Source organism: Symphalangus syndactylus, chromosome 12, assembly GCF_028878055.3.
Source record: "Symphalangus syndactylus isolate Jambi chromosome 12, NHGRI_mSymSyn1-v2.1_pri, whole genome shotgun sequence".
In the NCBI taxonomy this organism is placed as follows: domain Eukaryota; kingdom Metazoa; phylum Chordata; class Mammalia; order Primates; family Hylobatidae; genus Symphalangus; species Symphalangus syndactylus.
In genome coordinates, this window is record NC_072441.2 from 79,783,724 (window position 1) to 79,810,665 (window position 26,942).

General features: G+C 48.9%; 1 protein-coding gene across 2 annotated transcripts in view; it reads left to right on the forward strand.

The window, feature by feature from the left end:
• The first annotated feature begins 855 nt into the window (after nt 1-855).
• CGN (cingulin) overlaps nt 856-26,942 on the forward strand; it is a 42,807-nt gene continuing 16,720 nt past the window's right edge. Inside the window, exons 1-10 of one of the 2 annotated variants that reach the window (XM_063626219.1) lie at nt 856-874; nt 17,993-18,879; nt 19,640-19,740; nt 19,888-19,957; nt 20,070-20,165; nt 22,988-23,115; nt 23,780-23,912; nt 24,228-24,440; nt 25,195-25,343; nt 26,527-26,659. In XM_063626219.1, coding sequence (XP_063482289.1) covers nt 18,007-18,879; nt 19,640-19,740; nt 19,888-19,957; nt 20,070-20,165; nt 22,988-23,115; nt 23,780-23,912; nt 24,228-24,440; nt 25,195-25,343; nt 26,527-26,659 — 1,896 coding nt within the window. In that variant the 5' untranslated portion in view covers nt 856-874; nt 17,993-18,006. Of the gene's footprint in view, nt 875-9,749; nt 9,917-17,992; nt 18,880-19,639; nt 19,741-19,887; nt 19,958-20,069; nt 20,166-22,987; nt 23,116-23,779; nt 23,913-24,227; nt 24,441-25,194; nt 25,344-26,526; nt 26,660-26,942 lie in introns of those variants that run through there. The other variant, XM_063626220.1, reaches the window with a different exon arrangement.

Below are 26,942 nucleotides of genomic sequence, written 5' to 3' on the forward strand. Positions count from 1 at the left end.
GGTCTGCCCACCTCGGCCTCCCAAGTGCTAGGATTACAGGTGTGAGCCACGGTGCCCGGCCAGGAAGTTATATTCTACCCCAAGAAAGTGGTCCCCAAGTAAAAAAACTTGCCCTTAATCCACTTTTATATTTCATCCCCTTGATTAAGCATTATCAAAATCCAATCCCATGGGTACTTCCCTACTCTTACCACTAAATGTTGGCCAGTTCTTGCAGGATACTTTGGGTTATAGTCCCTTTCTTTCCTTATTAGGCCTAGTATATCCTTGGCTACCAGACTATGCTGTAATTTAACCCATGAGAGTTTAAGATTAAGATTTTCACAGTCAGGAGATTCTGGGAGGGGAGAGGCCTCTGCAGTGTCTTAAGGCTCTGAGGGTTCAGAGGAGTGCAGAAAGCCAGAATCTTTGGGGGGACCCACCCAGATATTTCTATTCCATGTATTAGGGTCCCAGGTTTTCCCAAGCAGAGTCCTGACCTTGATTGCAGATCTGCCTCTGGGAGCTCTATTGAAGTCCTCGAGTTTGGTCTTCTGATTTTTTTGCTCTCTCACTGCTATAGATAAGGGCCTCTTTGTAAGCCATCAAAAAGGCCCTCTGACCTTCACAGTTAATTTCCAATGTTTGTTAACTACTCTCAGCTTTTCATTATCTCTTGGCAGGGCCCAGTGCAACTTAATAACAGCCAGCCAATTCCATTGTCCCTGTACTCACTGCTGTCCCTCCGCCTACCCCCTATGCCTGAACTGTTCCACCACAGGAACATTCTCCCATTTCATATCAGTGAAAATTTTAGCAACTGGGCTACCATCTTATTCCAGAGATTACCTGTACCCCACAACATCCAAGAGGGGTTCTTGTTGCCAGCCCGGCAGTGAGTACTGAAGTTCCCTAAACCTATCTTACTGCTTGCTTTTTCAGACCACTTCTGGAGTGGTCACCTGAGTCAGTTCAGGTGGTCTGGGGAGCAGATACTGAGACAAAATTAGGAGTGCAAGAGGCTTACTGGCTGGTAACACCTGTGAAAGATAAAGAAGGAAGCAGGAATGGGCAGAGAAAGCCTTTGGATAGGCTTCCCTATCCTGATAAAGCAAAGGAAGGCAGAAGCAAAATCGGGCAAGAAAAACCTCAAGCTATGGTGCAGATCCTTTCAAGTTGCAGTCTACCCAGTGGAAAGCACCAGGGCAAAGGTTATCACGTAGAGAAATCAACAGTGGGCAGAAACGGCCAGGTCCCAATAACCACACTGTCAGTCATTGGCTTGGGGCTGTTCAGGAAGAGTGTGGCCTTAGCTCTGACATGGTAGTGGATCCCAAAGGTGATGCAGCTGTGGGCTGACAGCGAATTGCTTTCTGGCAGTTGAATGGCAGATTCTTTCTAAGGGATGTCATGGCTGTCACATCAGGTATTTTGTCTTGGAGTTCAGTGCTATTTCCATATGTCATTTTGCCTCTGTATTATGAGACTTATACTTTGAAAAAGATTCAGATAAAAAACCTGAGCAAATCAGGCAATTAATGGGATTCTGCTAAAACTCTTTGCCACAGTGGACTGTGAGAGAACTGGAGGAGTCTCAGGGCTTGCGGGATGTGTGTATAGGTTTGACCTGCCAAGCTTCTGTCCCCTTCATTGATGAGAGGAGGTAGAATCAGCTGTTGTTTGGGTGTGTGAAGGAAAACTGGCTCTCTCCTCAGAATGGCGTTTTAACAACCCAGAAAAAGAATTACGCAGAAGGAATCTGTTCTTTTTAATTTCTTTTTGTTGTTGTTGTTTTTTGAGATGGTGTCTTGTTCTGTTGACCAGGCTGGAGTGCAGTGGTGTGATCTCGGCTCACAGCAACCTCTGCCTCCCGGGTTCAAGCGATTCTCCTGCCTCAGCCTCCTGAGTAGCTGGGATTACAGGCACATGCCACCATTCCCAGGTAATTTTTTTTCTGTATTTTTAGTAAAGACGAGGTTTCACCATGTTGGCCAGGCTGCTCTCAAACTCCTGACTTCAGGTGATCCACCTGCCTTAGCCTCCCAAAGTGCTAGGATTACAGGCTTGAGCCACGATGCCTGGCCTGGGAATTGGAAATATATGGCCTATATTGCTTTTTTTTTTTCCTTTTAAATGATATTCTTATTTTGTATGTATACTGAAGGCCAGGTGCTATGGCTCATGCCTGTAATTCCAGCATCTTGGGAGGCCAAGGTGGGTGGATTGCTTGATGCCAGGAGTTCAGGAGCAGCCTGGCCAACATAGGGAAACCCCATTTCTACTATTTAAAAAACAAACAAACAAAAATGAATGTATACTAGAGACTTTGAACTTACTGGAATTTAGCTGCTCAGAGCATTAGAGATGGGCAGCTAGGACAATAGGGGCTACAGGGTGTGGTGGGATACAAGGAACTTGGAAATGAGTCTTTCCCTTGTTGGGGAGTGACTCTGATTAAACTGAAAAAAGTTGCTTGGAATGCTTTGTCCCAAATAATTATCCTTTATGTACTAGATTTGGTTACACTTACTCACGTTCCTAGCTGATAACAAAAGGAAGAGGTGGGAGGCAGAACATGACTTTTTCCTCTTCAAGAAACCCAAAGGAAACAATACAGTTATGAAATCTGGGATCATCTTCCTAATTCTCAGAGAAAACAGAGCCCCAAATATTTTGAAGACTTGGATAGGAGTACAGCTTTCCCAGAAGTAAAATTAGAATACAGATATCTTGACTCCTGACTTGGTACGCTGCCTCAATGATGTCCATTCACGAAATCTCTGTAGCTCTGTCTCCCTAGTCAAACTGAGAAAAGAGTGGACGACATGGGTCACAAAGAATGAAATATCTTTTGGGGACTCTTGGAAGTCCTGTACTCAAAGATTGGACATATATATAAAGTGAGTATATGCAGTGACCATTTCTTATCTTCCCTAACCAGAATAGAAATTGTACTTAGCCAGGAAAAGCCCCAAGTGTTAGTATAATTACATATTATTATTGCTCTTGAAGAGAAAAGTATTTGTAAACAAAACTCAAGAGAGAAATAATGAGTAATATGCTAAAAGAGCATCAGGGTGAGTGGTCCTTGCTTTTCCCTCCTTTTGCCACCACTGTGGGTCTTTTTTTTTTTTTTTTTTTTGAGACAGAGTCTTGCCCTGTTGCCCAGGCTAGAGTGCAATGGCACGACCTCGGCTCACTGCAACCTCCGCCTCCTAAGGTTCTCCTGCCTCGGCCTCCTGAGTAGCTGGGATTACAGGCACCCACCACCATGCCCAGCTATTTTTTGTATTTTTAGTAGAGACGGGGTTTCACCATGTTGGCCAGGCTGTTGTTGAACTCCTGACCTCAGGTGATCTGCCCGCCTCAGCCTCCCAAAGGGCTGGGGTTACAGATGTGAGCCACTGCGCCCGGCCACCACTGTGGTTTTTAGGGTTTACTTCAATCAAGCCTTACCATTGCATTTATCATAGAGACCTTTTGAAGTACTACCTCTTTCCTGCTCAAGAACCTTTAATAGCTCTCCATTACCTACCAATAAAGCCCACATTTCTTTTTACTTCTTTCTTTTCTTTCTCTTTCTTTCTTTCTTTTTTTTTTTCTTAAAGAAACACAGTCTAGCTCTGTTGCTCAGGCTAGAATACTGTGAAAGCCTACATTTCTTTTCTTTTCTGTTTGTCACTCAGGCTGGAGTGCAATGGTGCAACGGAGCGATGTCAGCTCACTGCAACCTCTGCCCACTGCAACCTCTGCCTCCTGGGTTCAAGCGATTCTCCTGCTTCAGCCTCCTGGGTAGCTGGGATTACAGGCACCCGCCATCATGCCCGGCTAATTTTTTTGTATTTTTGTAGAGAACGAGTTTCACCATGTTGGCCAGACTGGTCTTGAACTCCTGACCTCAGGTAATCCACCTGCCTTGGCCTCCCGAAGTGCTAGGATTACAGGTGTGAGCCACCGAGCCCGGCCGAAAGCCCACATTTCTTATTCTGATATTCCAGGCCTTATAAAATCTACCCCAAAATTTACCTATCATCTTATTTACCACTATTCTCTGTCCCTTTGCTCTACAGGCTAACCTTCCAGTTCACTAAACTGACATGATGCTTTTCTGCCCCTAGGGCCTTTGCACATTTTCTTGCTCTCTTTCCTCCTCCCTTTCCCCTGCCTGTTTTTCCAAGGCCCAGATTATAAATCACTCTATTCTAGCTGAAAGGGAAGCTTTCCAGTAACACTTCATTTGTGCCATGGATTTGGCATTTATCATATTCTTCCTTAGGCTTGTAGATAATACCAACAGTTCCAAAACCTTTTAACAAATTCTCCAGCCCTGAGAATCACTTCTCTTTGGCAGGTCCAGTAATCTGGTGAACTAGTTACCTGCCTCAACTTTCTCAACTCCTCACTCTTTCACATCTGTTCTTCCAATTTAAGTTCCAGAAAAGAGACTTCACCTTCTCCTCTAAGTTCCAAATTTTGACTATTTGGCTGTTCTCTTTTTCTCTTTTCCTCTTTCTCCCATCTCATCTTAGTTCTTGAATCTTGTCTCCTTTTCTAGCTTCTTATTAAAACATAACCAAGCCTCTCCTTCTTCTTCTTCCTTTTTTTTTTTTTTTTTTGAGACAGAGTCTCGCTCCGTCACCCAGACTGGAGTGCAGTGGCGCAGTCTCGGCTCACTGCAAACTCCGCCTCCCGGGTTCACGCCATTCTCCTGCCTCAGCCTCTCCGAGTAGCTGGGACTACAGGCGCCCGCCAACACGCCCGGCTAATTTTTTTGTATTTTTAGTAGAGACGGAGTTTCACCGTGGTCTCGATCTCCTGACCTCGTGATCTGCCCGCCTCGGCCTCCCAAAGTGCTGGGATTACAAGCGTGAGCCACCGCGCCCGGCCAGTCTTTTTTTTTTTTTTTGAGATGGAGTTTCGCTCTTGTTGCCCAGGCTGGAGTGCAATGGCACAATCTCGGTTCGCTGAAACCTCTGCCTTCCAGGTTCAAGCAATTATCCCACCTCAGCCTCCCAAGTAGCTGGGATTACAGGCATGTGCCACCACACTCAGCTAATTTTTGTATTTTTAGTAGAGGCGGGATTTTACCACGTTGGCCAGACTCGTCTTGAACTCCTGACCTCACGTGATCTGCCCGTCTTGGCCTTCCAAAATGCTGGGATTACAGGCGTCAGCCACTGCGCCTGGCCAGTTTCTCCTTCTTAAAAACAAAACCAGCTGGGCACAGTGGCAAATGCCTGTAATCCCAACACTTTGGAGGCTGAGGCGAGTGGATCACTTGAGCTCAGGAGTTCGAGACCAGCCTGGACAATATGGCAAAACCCTGTCTCTACAAAAAATACAAAAATTAGCTGGGTGTGGTGATGTGCACCTGTAGTCCCAACTACTCAGGAGGCTGAGGTGGGAGGATCGCTTGAGCCCAAGGGGTTGAGGCTGCAGTGAGCCGTGACTGCGCCACTACACTCCAGCCTGCGTGACAGTGAGACCCTGTCTCAAAAAAAAACAAACACCACCCCACTAGTCCCCCCACAAAACCCCAAAACCAAACATAGAAGTTGCCCTTTCTTTTACCCTGTTTTCCTTTAAGTCAAGGTACCCTCTCTCTTTCCTTTTTATTGATACACTTCTTATACTGCATTCTGAGTTGAGAGCCTACCACGCTGCTGAAACTGACATCTAGAAGATCAACCATAACTTCGAAATGCCAAATTCCAGTCTCTTCTCCTACTTGAACACCTCTCTTGCATGAACTTCTTTTTTTTTTTTTTTTTTTTTGAGACGGAGTCTCGCTCTGTCGCCCAGGCTGGAGTGCAGTGGCACAATCTCGGCTCACTGCAAGCTCCGCCTCCCGGGTTCACGCCATTCTCCTGCCTCAGCCTCTCCGAGTAGCTGGGACTACAGGCGCCCGCCACCACGCCCGGCTAATTTTTTGTCTTTTTTAGTAGAGACGGGGTTTCACTGTGGTCTCGATCTCCTGACCTCGTGATCCGCCCGCCTCGGCCTCCCAAAGTGCTGGGATTACAAGCGTGAGCCACCGTGCCCGGCCATGAACTTCTTTACTTAGCTTTCTGAATACCCCAACACTGATCCCGTTTTTACTCCTTATCTGTCCGTTATTTCTCACAGTTTGTTCTGTAGTCCTCTTAGCAAACTTTCATCTATGAGGATGATTCTCTTAGCTCTGTCTCTAGCCCTGATTTCTTTTCTAGGCTTCATTTCCAGTTGTTTGCTAGACATTTGTGTGTGTGTGTGGATTTACCACATGCTTCTTTTTTTTTTGAGATGGAGTTTTGCTCTGGTTGCCCAGGCTGGAGCACAGTGGCGCGATCTCTGCTCACTACAATCTCCGCCTCCCGGGTTCAAGTGATTCTCCTGCCTCAGCCTCCTGAGTAGCTGGGATTATAGGCGTGTGCCACCATGCCCAGCTAATTTTTGTATTTTTAGTAGAGATGGGGTTTCTCCATGTTGGTCAGGCTGGTCTTGAACTCCCGACCTCTGTTGATCCGCCCGCCTCGGCCTCCCAAAGTGCTGGGATTACAGGCGTGAGCCACCGTGCCCGGCTAATTTTTGTATTTTTAGTAGAGACAGGGTTTCACCATGTTGGCCAGGCTGGTCTCGAACTCCTGACCTCACATGATCCGCCTGTCTTGGCCTCCCAAAATGCTGGGATTACAGGTGCGAGCCACCATGCCCGGCCTTAAACGGGTGATCTTTGGGAGAACAATTCAGTAGAGTTGCTAGTGGTATCAGTGAATCTTGGAGAACTCAGGAAAGAATTGCAGGAAAGGAATTTGGTTCCAAATCTACTTCTTTTTTTTTTTTTTTTTTTTTGAGATGGAGTCTCGCTCTGTCGCCCAGGCTGGAGTGCTGTGGCGCGATCTCAGCTCACTGCAAGCTCCATCTCTCGGGTTCAGGCCATTCTCCTGCCTCAGCCTCCCGAGTAGCTGGGACCACAGGCATCCACCACCACGCCCGGCTAATGTTTTGTATTTTTAGTAGAGACGGGGTTTCACCATGTTAGCGAGGATGGCAAATCCACTTCTTTGATGAAACCTCCGATTTACCTAAAACTTTCCCTATTATCCCATTTCACAAAATAAAACTACTCTCTTTAACATCTATCAGTGTTATTTCTTCTTTCTAGGTATTATATTTGCTATAAATTCTGCTTTTGCTGTATTTATAAACTGGCCAATTTTGCCATTTCTTTTTTGAAAAAATTTTATTATTATTATTTTTTATAGAGATGGGGTCTCACTGTGTTGCCCAGGCTGGTCTTGAATTCCTGGGTTCAAGCGATCCAACTCCAGGGCTCAAGCTATCCTCCTGTTTTGGCCTCCCAAAGCGCTGGGATTAGAGGCATGAGTCACCACGCCTGGCCCTGTAGCATTTCTTAAGGAGAGGGATCACCTGTCTTCTGAACTCTGGAAAAAGACCAGGGTGTCGCCTTTGTCACTTGTGCCTGGATGTCCCTCTCAGACTGAGTGCTTCCTTGAAGAACAGATGACGAAGGCGGTGACTCAGAGGCTCCCACTTATCCTTGTAATCTGTGTTCATGGTGCTGGGTAACCACCCAAGTTGGTATTTACTACAAATATACTAAGTATCCTAATTGCTAAGGTGTTATCTAGGAGAGTTTAGGCGCTTCCACCTTTCCAATATGTGAGTCAATTCAATATCCCACATTTAAAAAAAAACCTCCTTACAGAAACTTGACCCGGGGGAGCGTGGTGGCTTATGCCTGTAGTCCCAGTACTTTGAGAGGTCGAGGCAGGCGGATCGCTTGAGTTCAGGAGTTCAAGACCAGCCTGGACAACATGGAAACCCCGTCTCTACTAAAAATGCTAAAATTAGCCCGGTGTGGTGGTGTGCGCCTGAAGTTCCAGCCACTCAGGAGGCTGAGGTAGGAGGATCGCTTGAGCTTCGGAGGCTGAGGCTGCAGTAAGCGGAGATTGCATCACTGCACTCCAGCCTGGGTGACAGAGTGAGACTCCGTCTCAATGAAAAAAAAAAAAAAAAAAAAAAAAAACTAAAGCAAAAACAAAAACAAAAAACCCCAAAACAGGCCGGGTGTGGTGGCTCACGCCTGTAATCCTAGCCCTTTGGGAGGCCAAGGCGGGCAGATCACTTAAGGACAGGAATTCAAGACCAGCCTGGTGAAACCCTGTCTTTATTAAAAAATACAAAAAATTAGCCGGAAATCAATTGAATCTGGGAGGCGGAGGTTGCAGTGAGCCGAGATTGCGCCACTGGACTTTAGCCTGGGCGATAGAGCAAACTCCGTCTTAAAGAAAACAAAAACAAAAACAAAAAAACCCAAACCGAAAACCATTCCATGGGAGTGTCTCTGAACCTATTCTGGTTCAGGGGGCTGCACAATAAAAGAAAAATAAGAAAATTTTTTTTTTTAAAAAAAGTCTTTTAAAAGCCACCCAGTGTTCAGGAGGTGCGCTCCTGGAAGGACATTTCCTCTTCTGTCCCCACCCCCACTGCATCTTTTTTGCTGTTCCTCCCCAGGGAACAGGCCGGTTTGATGGCCCTAATCCTTATATACAGCTTCCTCTGGAATGCAGAGACTTTGCATCCCAGCTGAGGAGCTGGTAAGTGGACTTTACCCTGTAGGACCCACACCTAGCTTTTGAAGGCTGGGGGAGGGGCGGAAACGAGCTCCCGAGAATACACCGGAATCTGTGCTGCATCGAAGATTCCTCTTCTACTCCAATAGGTACAGGGTAAATATTTGTTGTAACTAAATGAGAACAAAATCCTGAGCCCAGCAACGTAAACTAAGTCTCTTTTTTACATATCTCAACGGTTAACAGCTAGGATGCCAGCTTTAATGTTGTTGTAACTGCAGCTGGTATGAGCAGGGTTCCTGCAGTTTGCAGAGTCCCTAGTCTTTACTCTTTTCTAGGAACTGGGATCAGCATCCCTACTTCTTGAGAGGCTAACTCTAAGGTGAATTTACAATTTGGGGTTGAGTCCCTTTCAGTTTAGAACGAAGGTCATTCCTATTTTGGTAAATTTGCGTCCCTGGTTTCCATTCATTCAGTCAACAAATATTTATTAAGCATGTAGTATGTACCAGTCCCTGTTGTGGGCGTTTGGGGTGAAGCAAGGCACAGAACAAGAGATCTTTGCTCTGGTGAAGCTTATCGTAGGACGGGAGGCAAAATGATGAAAATGATTTTTAAAATTATGTTATTAACTAGAAGGTGATAAATATTACATAGAAAAAGATGTCAGGCTGGAAAATGATTGCGGAGGCCACAAGATAAAAGAGAATCCAAGATCAAGGTTCTGGTTCGGGTCAGGGAAAAGGGAGACGAGCTGAGGTGCAGGAGGCTCTGATGTCGGGGGACCACGGAGATACTTTCTGCAGAAAGTGACGAAAGAGCATTCTGGTTCCTGCAGAGGTAGGTGAAGGACAGAAAGGGCCCTGGCCAGCGATTCCCCTGGAGTAAACCGGAGGCAGGAGGCTGTTTTCTAGCAGAGCCCAGAAGATGCTCTGGCCGACGGCTCCCGGGGTCTTGGCCGGCGGTCACTCGCGGCCATCCGCGACGCCCCCAAAATGGCCTCCGCGCCCCTCGCCGCCCCGCCCCAACGCTCCGCAGCCCGCGGGTCCACGTGACCCGGCCCTCCCCTCGCAACTGGAGACCCCGGGTCCCGGTCCCCGCAGCGGAGGCCCCGCCCCCTACGGGAAGCGGACCAACCGGAGCGGGGAAAGGCGGGGCGGGCACTGACGGCCCGCGGGGGTGGTGCTCCGCAGCGGAGTAACAGGTTGGTGGGAGGGGGAGAAAGGAGGGAGCGCCGAGGACGAAGGGGAGGGGCGGAGCTGCGCGTGCTGCGCTGCCCTAGCCCGAGCCCGAGCCCGAGCCCGAGCCCGAGCCCGAGCCTGAGCCCGAACGCAAGCGTGGGAGCGCCGAGCCCGGCTAGGGTGAGTGGACCCGGTGGGGGCCAGGGCACCCGACAGGAAAGCGAGCCCTCACGGGTACCTTTGAGGGGCGGGCATCGACGCGGTGTGAGATGCCCCTCTCCAGGGCACAGGTGCCGAGTGGGAGACGGGAGGAGGGGAGATTGGGGCGGGGTGGGGTACTGATTAAGAGCCGACCCCTACCCTGAGGTGCCAGATGCAGGTGGCTAGGAAGGTGCCAGGCGAGGGACACCTGGGGCGAAGGCTGTTCCCAGGGCATGAAAGCGTTTCAGCGCCAGATGTCTCTGGAGGTCAGACGCCAGCCCTAGGGGCAGAATTTCTCTTGGAGACAGCGGTGGCGCGGGGAAAGGAGTTCCAGCTGAGTCGGGAACTGCTGCCGCCTGAGGTGCAGACTCGCCAGGGGAGGGCATCTGCAGGTGCTGCTTGCCTGAGGTTCTTTCCCGCGTCCTGCGGTCTCAGCTGGCCGTTGTCAGCACCCTGCTGGCTTTGAGATGACTCTGAGGTGTGGGATCTTTTCCCCAGCCCTTCACCTCCGGGGGAAGGCAGTTGCGAATCAGACACTGAGGGGCAGATGAGAGGGCACCCTCATCTCTTCGCCAGGTGTACAACCATTAGGCTTTCACTTTCTGTCCTTTGCTTTCGTGCCAGGGAGAATCGTTCCTTCTTCCTCTCTCTCTCTCTCTCTCTCGAGAGAGTACTCCCCAAGAGAGGGATATGAGGAAGCAAAGAACCCTTCCTGGTCCTGCAAAATACTGATAAATATTAATACTTATTTCTCAGGAGGCCCCTTTCTGGGGGCGGATGTCAAACCCATTCTCCAAGTACACGTATATTTTTTCTGTGGTTCTAGATGGGGACCATTGGATGAGGTTTGGGAGCCCAACCAATTTCCTTGATGTCTGGAGGAATCCCCATTACTCCCTGAACGCCCCCCAGGCATCCCTGACTCCTGAACTGCAGTGGCTGTCACAATGGCAGCAGGCACTATTGGGTCAGGCAATAGGCAGGACTCATCAGGAGACCACGAGACTAGGGAAATTACAACTCCAAATCCCCAGGACAGATGAAAGGTGCACCTTGGGGCCCAGACAAGACTGGAGGCAAATTTCTTTGCCTTAGGCAGGTAAGGGAACTAGAGTCAACCTTAGCTTGGCCCCTTTGAAGCCCTGCCTGAGGAAGGTTGTTGTAACTGGGAAATAATTAGCAACCACTATGTTTGTAGATGGGCTGCCTACACATGCCTGTGCATCTCTTCTTTCATCCTGGATGTCTGGGAGTCTGGGGGCTGGCTCTGGGGGACTGCTAATCCAAAGATTTGCCCGACTCTAAGAGGATTCTGGCTTCCTAGAACCCTTCCTGTGTTTCCCAGGCTGGCCTGCATGCCATTCCCCTTGTGGGAGGTGAGGGGGGTGTAGGGCTCTTCTCTTTGTGTCAGGGAGGGGCGGACTGAGGACCAGGGAGGTGGCCAAAGCAAGTGTGGGATCAGGAATGCAACCTTGGGAACCTTAAAGGGAGGGGTGGAGGGAGACAAAGTCTCCCTGTCACATACTGGCCTGTCACCAGGTTCCTGTTCATCTGCTCCTCCTGCGTGTTCCCTCCCTGCCCTCTGTCCTCTCCTTCAGAGCTTTGGCTTTGCCATCAAGGCTGGAGAGCCCCTGCCTGTAGTCTTGCCCCTCTGCCTCCTCTGTGGTGTGGAATTTCTCTGGTCTGCTTTACAAGCTGCCAGTGTAGTTTCCCTGGCCCTCCCCTTCCCCTTGCCTCTCAAACCAGTCCAGCCAGTTTGCAGGGGCCCAGTTCCTCATTGTGTTTTTTTTCCCTACTGGCCAAGCAGCTGTGGCCCGGCTCTCAGGTTTCTACTTTTTCAGTGGACCTAGGCAGGAGTCTACTTAGGGGATTCTTTTTGGGTCCACGGGGAACCTTCTTATCTCTAACTATGAGAAAAAGAGTGTCGAATCATCAAGGTCACTGAGCTGTCCTTTTCTGTTTCGACCATTTGCTTTCCTTGTTTTCTCTGAGGGGGTTCTCTATATCTCAAGTTCTCCCATTTTCTAAATCTGCCAATTATTTAGCATCTAGCATATTGCCTGGCCCTGTGTGAATCAGTCCTTCCTCCACACACCCGAAACCACCCCACCCCCACTTCCTGCCAGAAGTCCAGAGACCCTGTCACTCCTAGTTGGAAACCAGATGCATATGGCAGGGCCAGAGGTGATGGAATTGGGGCAGGGCAGGCTAATGAGTAACTTAGGGAGAAGTGGCTGTCTGGTACAGGTGTAGCGTGTTCTCCCACTCCTTGCAGGCAGGAAAGGCAGAAGCAGACAGATGCACCTGAATTAACTTGTGGTCTGGTCTCTTCCCGGAGTACAGTTGGTGAGGAGAGCCCTGGACATGTGGTAGGGGAGAGAAAAGCAGGGTCAGGCATTGGTGAGGGGGCAGGCCCTGGACTCCATGTTGCCTGGCCCTTGATCACTGTTTACCTGCCTGTCTCTGGGGCTTACGCAAGGCCTCAGAGCTGCCCTGCTGCCTTGGTCCCGCCCCACTGTCCTCTGTAACCAAAGGCGGGTAGGTTTCGGGTTTTCCATGTTGAATCATTTAGAGCCCTGCTTTCTGACCCGTCCCAAAGATCCCTTCAGCCCTCCTGGCCCCTGATCCACATGTCCTTGGACTGAAGGTGATTGAGGTTAGGGAGTTAACCTAACCTGGGACCTGGGGGAGTGTTCATCACTGCCTCTGAACAATTTAGTGCTGTTGCTCAAGGGGCTGTGCCCTCTGCTGGGCCTAGGCTGGGAACTCCTTGACCTGGATCTGGAAGATCAGTAGATGTACTGACAGGGTAGACTGCATCATGAATAAATCATGTGGCTTCTGAGAGCTGGCAATCTAGGCACATCTGGTTCTAAGATCATGACTACATAGGGCAGCAAGTCTGGACCAGGAGGAGGTCCTGTTGCTAAGAGGTCCTGTTACTGAGGCAAAGTAGATTTGTCCTGGGCAAATCTCCCCACTGCTGTGCAAGTGGGCTTTAGTTCAGGATACAGCCTTTAACAAGTATTTGTTGACATCTACCACGTGCCCAAACACCGGAGGGCACAGTGTAGCTGATAGCCATGGTCTTTGCCCTCCAGGAGCTTATTATCTAGTAGGGGAGACAGACAGGAAATAATTACTTCAATAAATGTATAAATATAAACTGGAGTAAACCTGCTGAAGGACAACTATAGAGCGTATAACATGGATCTGACCTGGTTTGTGGGAGGCTGATTTGTGAGAACTGACCTTGTTTGTGGGAGTAGTGGTCAGGGAAGGCTTCTCTGAAGAAGTGACATCTTTCTATGAACCAGGTGAAGCCAAAAGTGCCTGTTGGACGAAGTAGCATGTGTGAAGGATGATATTTGTTGTCAGCTTTGTGATAGTCAGATGCTAAATGTTTTCATGTTTAATATCTTGTTTTTCTCTCCTTTTTATTAAATTAGAACCCAAGTTCAATAAAGTACAAAGTTTTTTTTTTTTTTTTTTTGAGATGGAGTCCTGCTCTGTCACCCAGGCTGGCGGATCTCGGCTCACTGCAGCCTCTGCCTCTCAGGTTTAAGCAATTCTCCTGCCTTGGCCTCCCCAGTAGCTGGGATTCCAGGCGTGCACCACCACGCCCGGCTAATTTTTGTATTTTTAGTAGACATGAAATTTCACCATGTTGGCCAGGCTGTTGTTGAACTTCAGACTTCAGGTGATCTGCCTGGCTCAGCCTCCCAAAGTGTTGGGATTACAGGCATGAGCCACTGTGCCTGGCCTAAATAAAGTACAAAGATCTTAAGGGTATAACTTGGTAATTTTTTATCGTTGTATATGCCCATATAATTATTTATTATCTCATTCTCACAGATAATAACCTTGTGGGGTATTATCATTATACCCATTTTACAGATGAGGAAACTGAGGCACAGAAAAATTGTGGGTTTTTTGTTGTCGTTGTTGTTGTTTTTGAGATAGAGTCTTACTCTGTCGCCCACGCTGGAGTGCAGTGGTGCGATTACAGCTCACTGCAGCTTCAACCTCCTGGGCTCAGGTGATCCTCCTGCCTCAGCCTCCTAAGTCGCTGGGACTACAGGTGTGTACCACCATACTTAGCTAGTTTTTTTGTATTTTTTGTAGAGATGGGGTTTTGCCATGTTGCTCAGGCTGGTCTCAAACTCCCGAGTTCAAGTGATCCACCCACCTTGGCCTCCCAAAATGCTGGGATTACAGGCGTAAGCCACCACACCAGAAAAGTTGTGATTTGCCTCAGGTTGCATACATCAGGTGAAGAGCAGAGACAGGATTCCAAAGCAGCTCCTGACTCTAGCCCAGTGCATTTTCTACTGGATGAGTGGTTTGGAGAACTACTTTACCTGTCTGCCTTCACAAGCCTTTTAAGATGGGGTGATAAAAGTTTGTATGTGCTGTCTCCTTGGGGAGGGTGTATTGCTGTTATCATTTTCTCATGGAGTCCCAGGGCCAAAAAGATGAAGAACGATTCCTAATAAAGGGCTCTTCTCTCCCTGTTCCTTTCTCTTGAGAATTGCTGGGAATTCTAAGAATGCTCTTCTTCAGATAGGAGACCTTCCCCACTAAGCCCTTTGTCACCTGTAGCTCTGCCTCTCCCATCCCTTCCCCTCCATTCTCATCTCACCCTGGCTTGCTAGCACTTTACAGCCCCTGAAATGGGCCTTGCCAAGTTTCCTTGGCCCAGAACTCCATGGGGAGGTTGAGTTGGGTATGTTTGTGTTTCTGTCTGGCACGTTAGAGGCTCATCCTCCAGTTTGGTGCTAGGCTCTGGTGGAGACTAGCAGAAGGAGTGGGGAAGCTGAATTTTTTTATTTGCTTAGAAGATAGTCTCTCCCCCAAGTTCCTGGAGCCAGAGTATACCTGGAATACATTCCATTTGCTGACTCTGAGCTTTAGCAATGTGGACCTGGGAAGCTGGCCTATGGATGGTGTTGGCTCTGGCTCTCAGCTGAGACACGTTTACCTGACCTGGGGCCCCTCAAAGTGGCACTTTTATTTTTTTTTTGAGATAGAGTTTCACTCTTGTTGCCGAGGCTGGAGTGCAACGGTGTCATCTTGGGTCACTGTAACCTTCGTCTCCCGGGTTCAAGCGATTCTTCTGCCTCAGCCTCCCGAGCAGCTGGGATTACAGGCCCCCGCCACCACGCCCGGCTGATTTTGTATTTTTAGTAGAGAGAGGGTTTCACCACGTTGGTCAGGCTGGTCTCAAACTCCTGACCTCAGGTGATCCACACACCTTGGTCTCCGAAAGTGCTGGGATTACAGGCCCCCGCCACCACGCCCGGCTGATTTTGTATTTTTAGTAGAGAGAGGGTTTCACCACGTTGGTCAGGCTGGTCTCAAACTCCTGACCTCAGGTGATCCACACACCTTGGTCTCTGAAAGTGCTGGGATTACAGGCGTGAGCCACCATGCCCGGCCAAGTGGCACAGTTTTTAAACCACATTTAAATATTTTTGGGGGCCGGGCGCAGTGGCTCAAGCCTGTAATCCCAGCACTTTGGGAGGCCGAGGCGGGCGGATCACGAGGTCAGGAGATCGAGACCATCCTAGCTAACACGGTGAAACCCCGTCTCTACTAAAAATACAAAAAATTAGCCTGGCATGTTGGCGGGTGCCTGTAGTCCCAGCTACTCGGGAGGCTAAGGCAGGAGAATGGCCTGAACCTGGGAGGCGGAGCTTGCAGTGAGCCGAGATCGCGCCACTGCACTCCAGCCTGGGGGACAGAGCAAGACTCCGTCTCAAAAAAAAAAAAAAAAAAAAAAAAAAATTAAATAAATAAATATTTTTGGGGCTGGGCGCGGTGGCTCACGCCTGTAATCCCAGCACTTTGGGAGGCTGAAGCGGGCGGATCACGAGGTCAGGAGATCGAGACCACGGTGAAACCCCGTCTCTACTAAAAATACAAAAAATTAGCCGGGCGCAGTGGCGGGCGCCTGTAGTCCCAGCTACTCTGGAGGCTGAGGCAGGAGAATGGCGTGAACCCGGGAGGCGGAGCTTGTAGTGAGCCAAGATCGCGCCACTGCATTCCAGCCTGGGCGACAGAGTGAGACTCTGTCTCAAAAAAAAAAAAAAAAAAATTTTTTTGGCTGGGTGCAGTGGCTCATGCCTGTAATCCCAGCACTTTGGGAGGCTGAGGCAGGCGGATCACCTGAGGTCAGGAGTTCGAGACCAACCTGGCCAATATGGTGAAACCCCATTTCTACTAAAAATACAAAAATTAGCCAGGCATGGTGGCAGGTGCCCGTAATCCCAGCTACTCAGGAGGCTGAGGCAGGAGAATTGCTTGAACCCGGGAGGCAGAGGTTGCAGTGAGCCAAGATCACGCCATTGCACTTCAGCCTGGGCAACAAGAGCAAAACTCTAGTCTCAAAAAAAAACAAAACAACATTTTCTTGAATAGATAATACATCTACGTGGTTCCAAATTCAAAAGGGACAAAGAGATATACAGTAGAATGTCCACTCCTTTCTGCTCTTCCAGAGAATAGAAACTCTCCCATCCCTGTTCCTAGTCCTCAGTTCCTCCACCTCAAAGGCATCACTGCTATCATTGTTTTTAAGTTTCTTTCCAGAAGTGAGATGATATACTTTGAGGTCTTCTATATTTTAAATGAGCTCTGGGAGAGAAGGCCCCCTTTTCTCCAGTGAGATGGAGGTATCTGTTCAGCAGGGTGTGGGTTCTGCCTTTCCTTGGGGGGAGGCAGGGAAGAAGGCACACAGTGGTTTTTTTTTTTTTTTTTTTTTGGAGATAGAGTTTTGCTTTTGCCACCCAAGCTGGAGTGCAATGGTGCAATCTCGGCTCACTGCAACCTCCACCTCCCGGGTTCAAGTAATTCTTCTGCTTCAGCCTCCTGAGTAGCTGGGATTACAGGCATGTGCCACCACGCCTAGCTAAGTTTTTGTAGTATTAGTAGAGACAAGGTTTCACTGTGTTGGTCAGGCTGGTCTTGAACTCCTGACCTCAGGTGATCCACCTGCCTCAGCCTCCCAAAGTGCTGGGATTATAGGCATGAGCCACTGCACCTGGCCACATGGTGGTATTATATGTATGTATGAAGATCAAGTAAAATCTTTTTTTTTTTTTTTTTTGAGACAGAGTCTCACTCTGTCGCCCAGGCTGGAGAACAGTGGCATAATCACTGCTCACTGCAGGCTCTCCCAAGCTCAGGTAATCCTCCCACCTCAGCCTTCCAAGTAGCTGGGATTACAGGTGTGCACCACCAGACCCAGCTTATTTTTGTATTTTTTGTAGAGATGGGGTTTCACCATGTTGCCTGGACTGGTCTTGAACTCCTGAGCTCAAGCAGTCCGCCCGCCTTGGCCTTCCAAAGTGGTGGGATTACAGGCGTGAGCCACTGCTCCCGGCCATCAAGCAAAATCTTTAAACTTTTAACAAAGCCTAGCTCCCCAGGGATTGTATCAGAGGAAGTGGATTCTTTTAGGTTAGTGAGTCTCAAAGTGTGGTAGCTGGACCAGCAGCATCAGTATCACCTGGGGAACCTGGTTAGAAATGCAAATTCTCAAGTCCTAACCCAGACCTACTGAATCAGAAGCTCTGGAGGTTAGGTCTAGCAACTTGTATGTTAAAAGGCTCTCCAGGGGCCTTCTGTTAGTCTGAGAATCAGTGGTTTATCTAGTAGGAACTGACAAGCCGGGCGCGGTGGCTCACACCTGTAATCCCAGCACTTTGGGAGGCCGAGGCGGGCGGATCACGAGGTCAGGAGATCGAGACCATCCTGGCTAACACGGTGAAACCCCGTCTCTACTAAAAATACAGAAAAATTAGCCGGGCGTAGTGGTGGGCGCATGTAGTCCCAGCTACTTGGGACGCTGAGGCAGGAGAATGGCCTGAACCTGGGAGGCGGAGCTTGCAGTGAGCCGAGACTGCGCCACTGCACTCCAGCCTGGGCGACAGAGCGAGACTCCGCCTCAAAAAAAAAAAAAAAAAGGAACTGACAGGGAAGTCAGCCCCGAAGTAGAAGTTTCATAGTTTCTAGTTAAGTCTCTCAGCCTAAACTCATTTCTTCATCTTCTAGGACCCCTCCTATTTATGGAGCAGGCACCCAACATGGCTGAGCCCCGGGGCCCCGTAGACCATGGAGTCCAGATTCGCTTCATCACAGAGCCAGTGAGTGGTGCAGAGATGGGCACTCTACGTCGCGGTGGACGACGCCCAGCTAAGGATGCAAGAGCCAGTACCTACGGGGTTGCTGTGCGTGTGCAGGGAATCGCTGGGCAGCCCTTTGTGGTGCTCAACAGTGGGGAGAAAGGTGGTGACTCCTTTGGGGTCCAAATCAAGGGGGCCAATGACCAAGGGACCTCAGGAGCTCTGAGCTCAGATTTGGAACTCCCTGAGAACCCCTACTCTCAGGTCAAGGGATTTCCTGCCCCCTCGCAGAGCAGCACATCTGATGAGGAGCCTGGGGTCTACTGGAATGGAAAGCTACTCCGTTCCCAGTCCCAGGCCTCACTGGCAGGCCCTGGCCCAATGGATCCTAGTAACAGAAGCACCAGCATGCTGGAGCTAGCCCCGAAAGTGGCTTCCCCGGGTAGCACCATTGACACTGCTCCCCTGTCTTCAGTGGACTCACTCATCAACAAGTTTGACAGTCAACTTGGAGGCCAGGCCCGGGGCCGGACTGGCCGCCGAACACGGATGCTACCCCCTGAACAGCGCAAACGGAGCAAGAGCCTGGACAGCCGCCTCCCACGGGACACCCTTGAGGAACGGGAGCGCCAGTCCACCAACCAATGGACCTCTAGCACAAAATATGACAACCATGTGGGCAGTTCGAAGCAGCCAGCCCAGAGCCAGAGCCCTAGCCCTCTCAGTGGCTTTAGCCGTTCCCGTCAGACTCAGGACTGGGTCCTTCAGAGTTTTGAGGAGCCGCGGGGGAGTGCACAGGACCCCACCATGCTGCAGGTCAGACCCAGCTCCTCCCTGACTTCCAAATGTCAGCCCCTTCTCCCTTCTCATCAGCTTTTACCCACCAGCCATGAGCCTCCTTGCTAATTCAAATAGCCTAGGCAGAAACTCTCTGCCTTTTGTTCTCCACTGTATCTGTCCACAAAATAGGTGATATTCACATGCACAGGATATTTCCATGGGTAAAATTCTAAAGAAAATGGAGCAAGCTATAAAATCACTATTCACAAGTTTGGACCTAGTTGTCATTGCCACAACCATTAACTATGCCTCAGTCACCAGCATTTGCTAGGTCTGCAGAATATGTAAGGCGGGCTTGGAGGATAAGAGCAGTTTCCTTGGTGCTCTTGCCAAAATTCCACACCTTTCTCTCCTACTCAGGAATGTAAGTAAGTGAGGGAGTGACTTTACTTTGAGAGAAACTTAAGTCCATTTTAAGAGTAAATTATTTATAAACTCTAGCATGTTAACTACCATTAGTGACAAATCACTTGTGGCACAGTTTGCAGCTGGTTGAGATGTTTGTTGAGGAAAATCTGGTTTACAGCAATAGTGCAGAGGTGCCTCCTGTGTTGGCCTCTCCCTGGCCTGTTGCTCAGGCCTCTGCAGCATGTTTTCCTTGCCACACTTCAGGATTGTTCATCATGCTTGAAGGGACTTGACCTGAGACTGCCACTTCTCCTCCATCTGAACCCCACGCATGCTTCTGGCCTAATCTTCCTATTTCTTTCTTTCTTTTCCTTTTTTTTTTTAACAGTTCAAATCAACTCCAGACCTCCTTCGAGACCAGCAGGAGGCAGCCCCACCAGGCAGTGTGGACCATATGAAGGCCACCATCTATGGCATCCTGAGGGAGGGGTGAGTGGGGGCCCCCCCAACAACAGAGACATACCTCTCCTTCTTTTTCTTCTAGCTTTGTTCCCCATCTTCCCTGATTTTACCCTTTCCTGATCTCTGCTACCTCTTTCCTCCCCTAACCCTTGCTTCTATCCTTTTATCCTCTAGAAGCTCAGAAAGTGAAACTTCTGTGAGGAGAAAGGTTAGTTTGGTGCTGGAGAAGATGCAGCCTCTAGTGGTGAGTGGCCTTCTCTGGATGGGAGCAAGGGTCAAGGTTAGAGCTTTGAGGACCTCAGGGGATCCAGACTTGGACTCACTCCCTTCCCCCACACCCCCCATATCTCTGGCAGATGGTTTCTTCTGGTTCTACTAAGGCCGTGGCAGGGCAGGGCGAGCTTACCCGAAAAGTGGAGGAGCTACAGCGAAAGCTGGATGAAGAGGTGAAGGTAAGGAAAGGTTAGAGGTACTGGAGGCATGAAGGAAAACAGGGAAAAAGCCTTGGCCTGGAGATGGGCTGAGCTGACCCTTCCAAGCAATGGAACAAGCATGTTTGTGTCTTATGAGACAAGAGACAAGAGTGTGTACTAATTCCAGAAAGGACTTCTGGGGTTCTCTGGCGGTTAGGGAGGTAGAGCACATTAGGAATCTACCTACCTTCCATTCCACTCCCTTTGGGAGTTCCCATCCTGGCTTTGCCCCTTACTAGCTGTATAAAACTTAAGAAAATTACTTAACATTCTCTGTGCCTCAATTTTTTTTAATCATCATATCATAATGACAATAGTAGTAGCTATCATTTATTGAGTATAATTTTGGTAGTATGTACTTTCCTGGATACTGTAATCATTATAGTTACCCTGTGAATACCTATTCTGGACCCTTTTCTGATGAGAAAACTGAAGATCAGAGAGGCTAAGTAAATTGCCTATGGTAGTAAGTTGCAGAGAGGAATGAAAAAATCCGGGTCAGTCTTATTCTGAAGCCAGTGTACCCTTTTTAAAAATATGTCTTCTGCCTTTCACCATATTGGTTTGTGTGTAGTTGGTGCTCAATAAATGTTGGATTGTAACTTCCCTTGTCGTTTGGAAATCACTGTAGTGTAATGATTAAGTGGTTGGCTGTGGAGCCAAACTAACTGGGTTCAAATCCTGGTTCCGTTACTTGTTGGCTGTGTAACTGACCTTGGGCAAATTCTTTAAATGTTCTAAGACATTTAAAGAACTTAAATTGTAAAGTGGGGATTAGGATAGTACTATATTAATTAACTATTGCTGTGTAACAAATTACCCAAAACTCAATAGCTTAAAACAAACATTTCCCGGCCGGGCGCAGTGGCTCACACCTGTAATCCTTTGGGAGGCTAAGGCAGGCAGATCACCTGAGGTTGGGAGTTTGAGACCAGCCTGACCAACATGGAGAAACCCTATCTCTACTAAAAATACAAAATTAGCTGGCGTGGTGGCACATGCCTGTAATCCCAGTTACTTGAGAGGCTGAGGCAGGAGAATTGCTTGAACCCGGGAGTTGGAGGTTGTGGTGAGCCGAGATCCTGCCATTGCACTCCAGCCTGGGCAACAAGAGTGAAACTCTCTCAAAAAAAAAAAAAAAAAAAAAGCATTTCCCAGAGTCTGAGGATGAAGAACCTGGAATTAGCTTAACAGGGTAATTGTGGCTCTGAGTCTGTTATAAGGTTCCAGTCCAGCTTCTGGCTGTGGCCAAAAGAAGTAAATTGGAGGATCTGCTTCTAAAACGGCCTACTCAGGGCCAGGCATAGTGGCTCACGCCTATAATCCCAGCACTTTGGGAGGGCAAGGTGGGAGGACCACTTGAGCCCAGGAGTTTGAGACCAGCCTGGGCAACACAGAACCCACCTCTACAAAAAATAAAAAATATTAGCCAGATGTGATGGCATGTGCCTATAGTTCCAGCTACTTGGGAGACTGAAGTGGGAGGATTTCTTGAGCCCAGGAGGTTAAGACTGCAGTGAGCTGTGATTGCACTGCTGCACTCCAGCCTGGGTGCCGGAGGAAGACCCTGTCTCAAAAAAATATAAATAAGTGAATGAAACAAACAAAACCAGCTTAATGAATAAGACAGATAAAACCAGCTTAATTGGCTGGGTGCAGTGGCTCACACCCATAATCCCAGCCCTTTGGGAGGCAGAGGTGGGTGGATCACCTGAAGTCAGGAGTTTGAGACCAGCCTGGCCAACATGGTGAAACCCTGTCTCTACTGAAAATACAAAAATTAGTTGGGCATGGTGGTAGGCATCTGTAATCCCTGCTACTTGGGAGGCTGAGGCAGGGAGACTTGCTTGAACCCGGGAGGCAGAGGTTGCAGTGAGCTGAGATTGTGCCACTGCACTCCAGCTTGGGCAACAGAGTGAGACTCCATCTCAAAAAAACAAAAAAACAAAAACAAAAAAAAACAAAACCAGGCCGGGTGCTGTGGCCCATGCCTGTAATCAATCCCAGCGCTTTGGGAGGCCGAGGTGGACAGATTACCTGAGGTCGGGAGTTTGAGACCAGCCTGACCAACATGGAGAAACCCTGTCTCTACTAATAATACAAAAATTAGCCGGGTAAGGTGGTACATGCCTGTAATCCCAGCTACTTAGGAGGCTGAGGCACGAGAATCGCTTGAACCCGGGAGGTGGAGGTTGCAGTGGACCGAGACCTCGCCATTGCACTCCAGCCTGGGCAACAAAAGTGAAACTCCATCTCAAAACAAAACACCAAAATAAATAAATAAATAAATAAATAAATAAATAAATAAATAAATAAAAATAAAAACCTGGCTTAATCAAATGGCTGTTGGTTGTAGACCTCAGTTCCTGGCTGTTTGGCCTTCCTCACAGAGCTGCTTTTGAGTATCCTCAGAATATAACAGCTATTTTTTCCCAGAGTGAGGGATCCAAGAAAAAAGCTGCAATGCCTTTTTATGACCTAACATCAGAATTTACTCATCATGTCCTCCTTTTTCTGTTTGTTAGAAGGAAGCCCCTAAGTTAAGCCCGTGCTCAAGGCAAACAGAATTAGGCTTTATCTTTTGAAAGAAATGTCAGATAATTTGTGGACATATTTTACATCATCACAAGTACCAAGGCTAGTTATGAGGATTAGATGTGGATAATACACACATAAGGTCCTAAGTACAGTGTCTATCATACAGCAAGTGTCCAATGAGTGTTAGACATTCGCATTATTCTGAGTCTTTCTGAGAGGCTTTCCCTACCCTCCACCTGCTGTACTCTCATTCCCTTTTTCAGAAGCGGCAGAAGCTAGAGCCATCCCGAGTTGGGCTGGAGCGGCAGCTGGAGGAGAAAACAGTAGAGTGCAGCCGACTGCAGGAGCTGCTGGAGAGGAGGAAGGGGGAGGCCCAGCAGAGCAACAAGGAGTGAGTGCAGCTGGTGGCACACCTCGGGCTGCTTGGGGGACTAGGCCAGGTTTAGAGGCCACTCCCTCTTTGCCCCTAGGGTTGAAGGAGACAGAAGGAAATCTCCAGAAGCTGAAAGGGGCAGTGTTGGTTTAAGGACAAGATAGGGCCTTTCTCTCTACCTTCTTTATCAATAATGGTGGTAGTGCATGATTTGGAGTTAAGCTACCTGGGTTTGCCTCTGTCTCAGAGTCTTAAACTATAAAATAGACTTAATAATAGTATCTACCTCACAGGATCATTGTAAGGATTCAGTCTTCCATTCAGCAGATGTTTCATCAAGAATGCTGTGACAGGCATTAATCTAGGTTCCCAAGACACATCAATGAACCCTATAGATGAAGGGCTCACTCTCCAGAAGCTCAGTTTCTACTGAGAGGGAACAGACAGTAAACAAACATATTATGCAAGTAAATTTATAACACACGAGAAGGCAGTAAATACAACAGGGTAAGGCAGATCAGGAGGGCCAGGTTGTAGAGGGGCAGGTTGCAAAAATCAGGGGAGGCCTCATCAAGATTTAAAGGAAGGAAGTTCAAATGCATTAATAAATACGAATTAAAATATATGATGTGTTTAGAAAACTGCCTGACACATAGTGTGCAATAATGTTATCTATCATTAGGCTCCAGAACATGAAGCACCTCTTGGACCAGGGTGAAGGTTTACGACATGGGCTGGAGACCCAGGTGATGGAGCTGCAGAACAAGCTGAAACAGGTCCAGGGTCCTGAGCCTGCTAAGGAGGTGTTACTGAAGGTAGGGTCTGGGATCAGATGCCCCAGCCTCTGCTTTTTCTCAGTTGGAGCATCCTCAAGTCTGCTCATCCATGGTTTCCCCAAAGTATCAGGAGTGGGTGGCTGATTACAGGTACTCAGTATGCTTTCAGGTAGATTCAGTGGTGTGTTGGGACTAGAGTTAGGATAAAGGAAACCTATCATTCTGGACTCTAGTACTGGTACTAGAGCACCTGGTACTGTGCCTAACACAATAAATATTTTTTGACTCAGTGAATTGATAAATAGATGGATTCTAATATGGTCACCCCTGTACTTCTTCCTTTACTTTCTCCAGGACCTGTTAGAGACCCGGGAACTTCTGGAAGAGGTCTTGGAGGGGAAACAGCGGGTAGAGGAGCAGCTGAGGCTGCGGGAGCGGGAGTTGACAGCCCTGAAGGGGGCCCTGAAAGAGGAGGTAGCCTCCCGTGACCAGGAGGTGGAGCATGTCCGGCAGCAATACCAGCGAGACACAGAGCAGCTCCGCAGGAGCATGCAAGACGCAAGCCAGGCATGTGACAAGAGCAGGGTCTGAGAGAGGAGGGCTCTGCTGGGGAACAAGGCTGCCTTGGGATCTTGGAGTTTTGGACTTTCCATGGTTGCAACTGGGAACTCCCCCTCTCCCCCTAAAGGACACATGTGAGGTCTGCTGAAAAACTTGGCCAGAAAAACTATAAGGGCAGAGGGAGGGAGTACAGGCCAGAAGTACCATGAGGTTGTGTGACAAAAGTCCCAAGGGGGACTGGATGCGGTAGCTCATGCCTGTAATGCCAGCACTTTGGGAGGCCGAGGCGGGTGGACTGCTTGAGCTCAGGAAGTTAGAGACCAGCCTGGGCAACATGGAAAAACCCCATCTGCCAAAAATACAAAAACTTAGCTGGGTGTAGTGATGTGTACTTGTAGTCCTAGCTACTTGGGAGGCTAAGGCAGGAGAATCGCTTGAACCAAGGAAGTGGAGGTTGCAGTGAGCCGAGATCATGCCATTGCACTTCAGCCTGGGCAACACAGCGAGACTCTGTCCCCCTAAAAATAAAAAGTCCCAAGGGGAAATAACTGGGGAGGTTTCCTGTGGATGATAGACGGGTGGACTGTGACTTGAGGAGAGAACCTCTGCTAGCATTGTACCAGGTACCACAAGAGTGTCAGGGGGTGCAGCTGGCATGGTGCCCTCTGGGTCTAAGCCTTTCCTTGTACACACTCACGCTTTGATTTGAAGTGACCTCTTCCCTCTGAGCCTTCTGGTGTCCAACTCTCCCCTTCTGTAGGACCATGCAGTGCTGGAGGCTGAGAGGCAGAAGATGTCAGCCCTTGTGCGAGGGCTGCAGAGGGAGCTGGAGGAGACTTCAGAGGAGACAGGGCATTGGCAGAGTATGTTCCAGAAGAACAAGGAGGATCTTAGAGCCACCAAGCAGGAGTAAGGACATTGGCCCTCTCAGAAATACCCATGATTCATATGCCACTTCCTTTCTCTTTTTTAATTTTTAATTTTAATTTTCATTAACTTATTTTTTTGGACAGAGTTTCGCTCTTGTTTCCCAGGCTGGAGTGTCATGGCACGATCTTGGCTCATTGCAACCTCTGCCTCCTGGGTTCAAGCGATTCTCCTGCCTCAGCCTCCCAAGTAGCTGGGATTACAGGTGCATGCCACTATGCCCAGCTAATTTTTGTATTTTTAGTAGAGATGGGGTTTCACCATGTTGGCCAGGCCAGTCTCAAACTCCTGACCTCAGGTGATCTGTCCACTTTGCCTCCCAAAGTGCTGGGATTACAGGTGTGAGCCGCTGCGCCTGGCCCCCTTTCTCTTTCTTTTTTTTTTTGAGATGGAGTCACACTCTGTTGCCCAGGCTGGAGTGCAGTGGTGCAGTCTTGGCTCACTGCAGCCTCCGCCTCCTGGGTTCAAGCGATTCTCCTGCCTCAGCCTCCCAAGTAGCTGGGATTATAGGCGCCTGCCACTAGGCCTGGGTTTTTTGTATTTTTAGTAGAGACGGGGTTTCACCATATTGGCCAGGCTGGTCTTGGACTCCTAACTTCGTGATCCGCCCACCTCGGCCTCCCAAAACGCTGGGATTACAGGCGTGAGCCACTGCACCCAGTCCCTTTCTTCTTTTTTTTTTTGAGACAGGGTCTTGCTCTGTTGCCCAGGCTGGAGTGCAGTGGCACAGTCTGGGCTCACTGCAACCTCCACCTCCTGGGCTCAAGCCATCCTCCCACCTCAGCCTCCCGAATAGGCGGGACTATAGGCATGCACCACCACACCTGGCTAATTTTTGTATTTTTTGTAGAGACGGGGTTTCATTATGTTGCCCAGGCTGGTCTTGAACTCCTGGGCTCAAGTGATCCATCTGCCTTGGCCTCCCAAAGTGCTGGGATTACAGGCATGAGCCACCATGCCTGGCCCACTTCCTTTCTATCTATGGTATGCTCTTACTCTCCCATTTCTCAAACTGCTCTTTTCCATGTTCACTTTCCCTCCTCTTGAGAGTGGCTGCCCAGTGTGTTGGCCTCCAGAGAGGTGGCTTTTATTGTCATGCTAACCTCCCCCAGGCATGTGGCCTTACTCTGTTCCTTTCCCCTTTATTTCACCTTGCCCGGCTCAGACTCCTGCAGCTGCGAATGGACAAGGAGGAGATGGAAGAGGAGCTTGGAGAGAAGATAGAGGTCTTGCAGAGGGAATTAGAGCAGGCCCGAGCTAGTGCTGGAGATACTCGCCAGGTTGAGGTGCTCAAGAAGGTATTTGGGAATTGGGGGGCAGAATGGCAGGTAGGGGTGATGAACACTTGCCTTACCTCTTCATGAGGGCCTCCTTGCTAGTGGGGCTGTCTCCTGTGTGCTTGCTTTTCAGGCCTTATGCTGCCTGCTCAGCTTGATCTCTTTCCAATACAGCAGCACCAGTCTCCTCATTGAGCATAGAGGTTTCGAATGGAAAGTGCTCTCAGAACCCAGGTTGGGGTATAGCCAGAGGCTGCTGGCTGCCTCCCAAGAGACGTCATGGGTAGCAGCATTTAGGTGGATT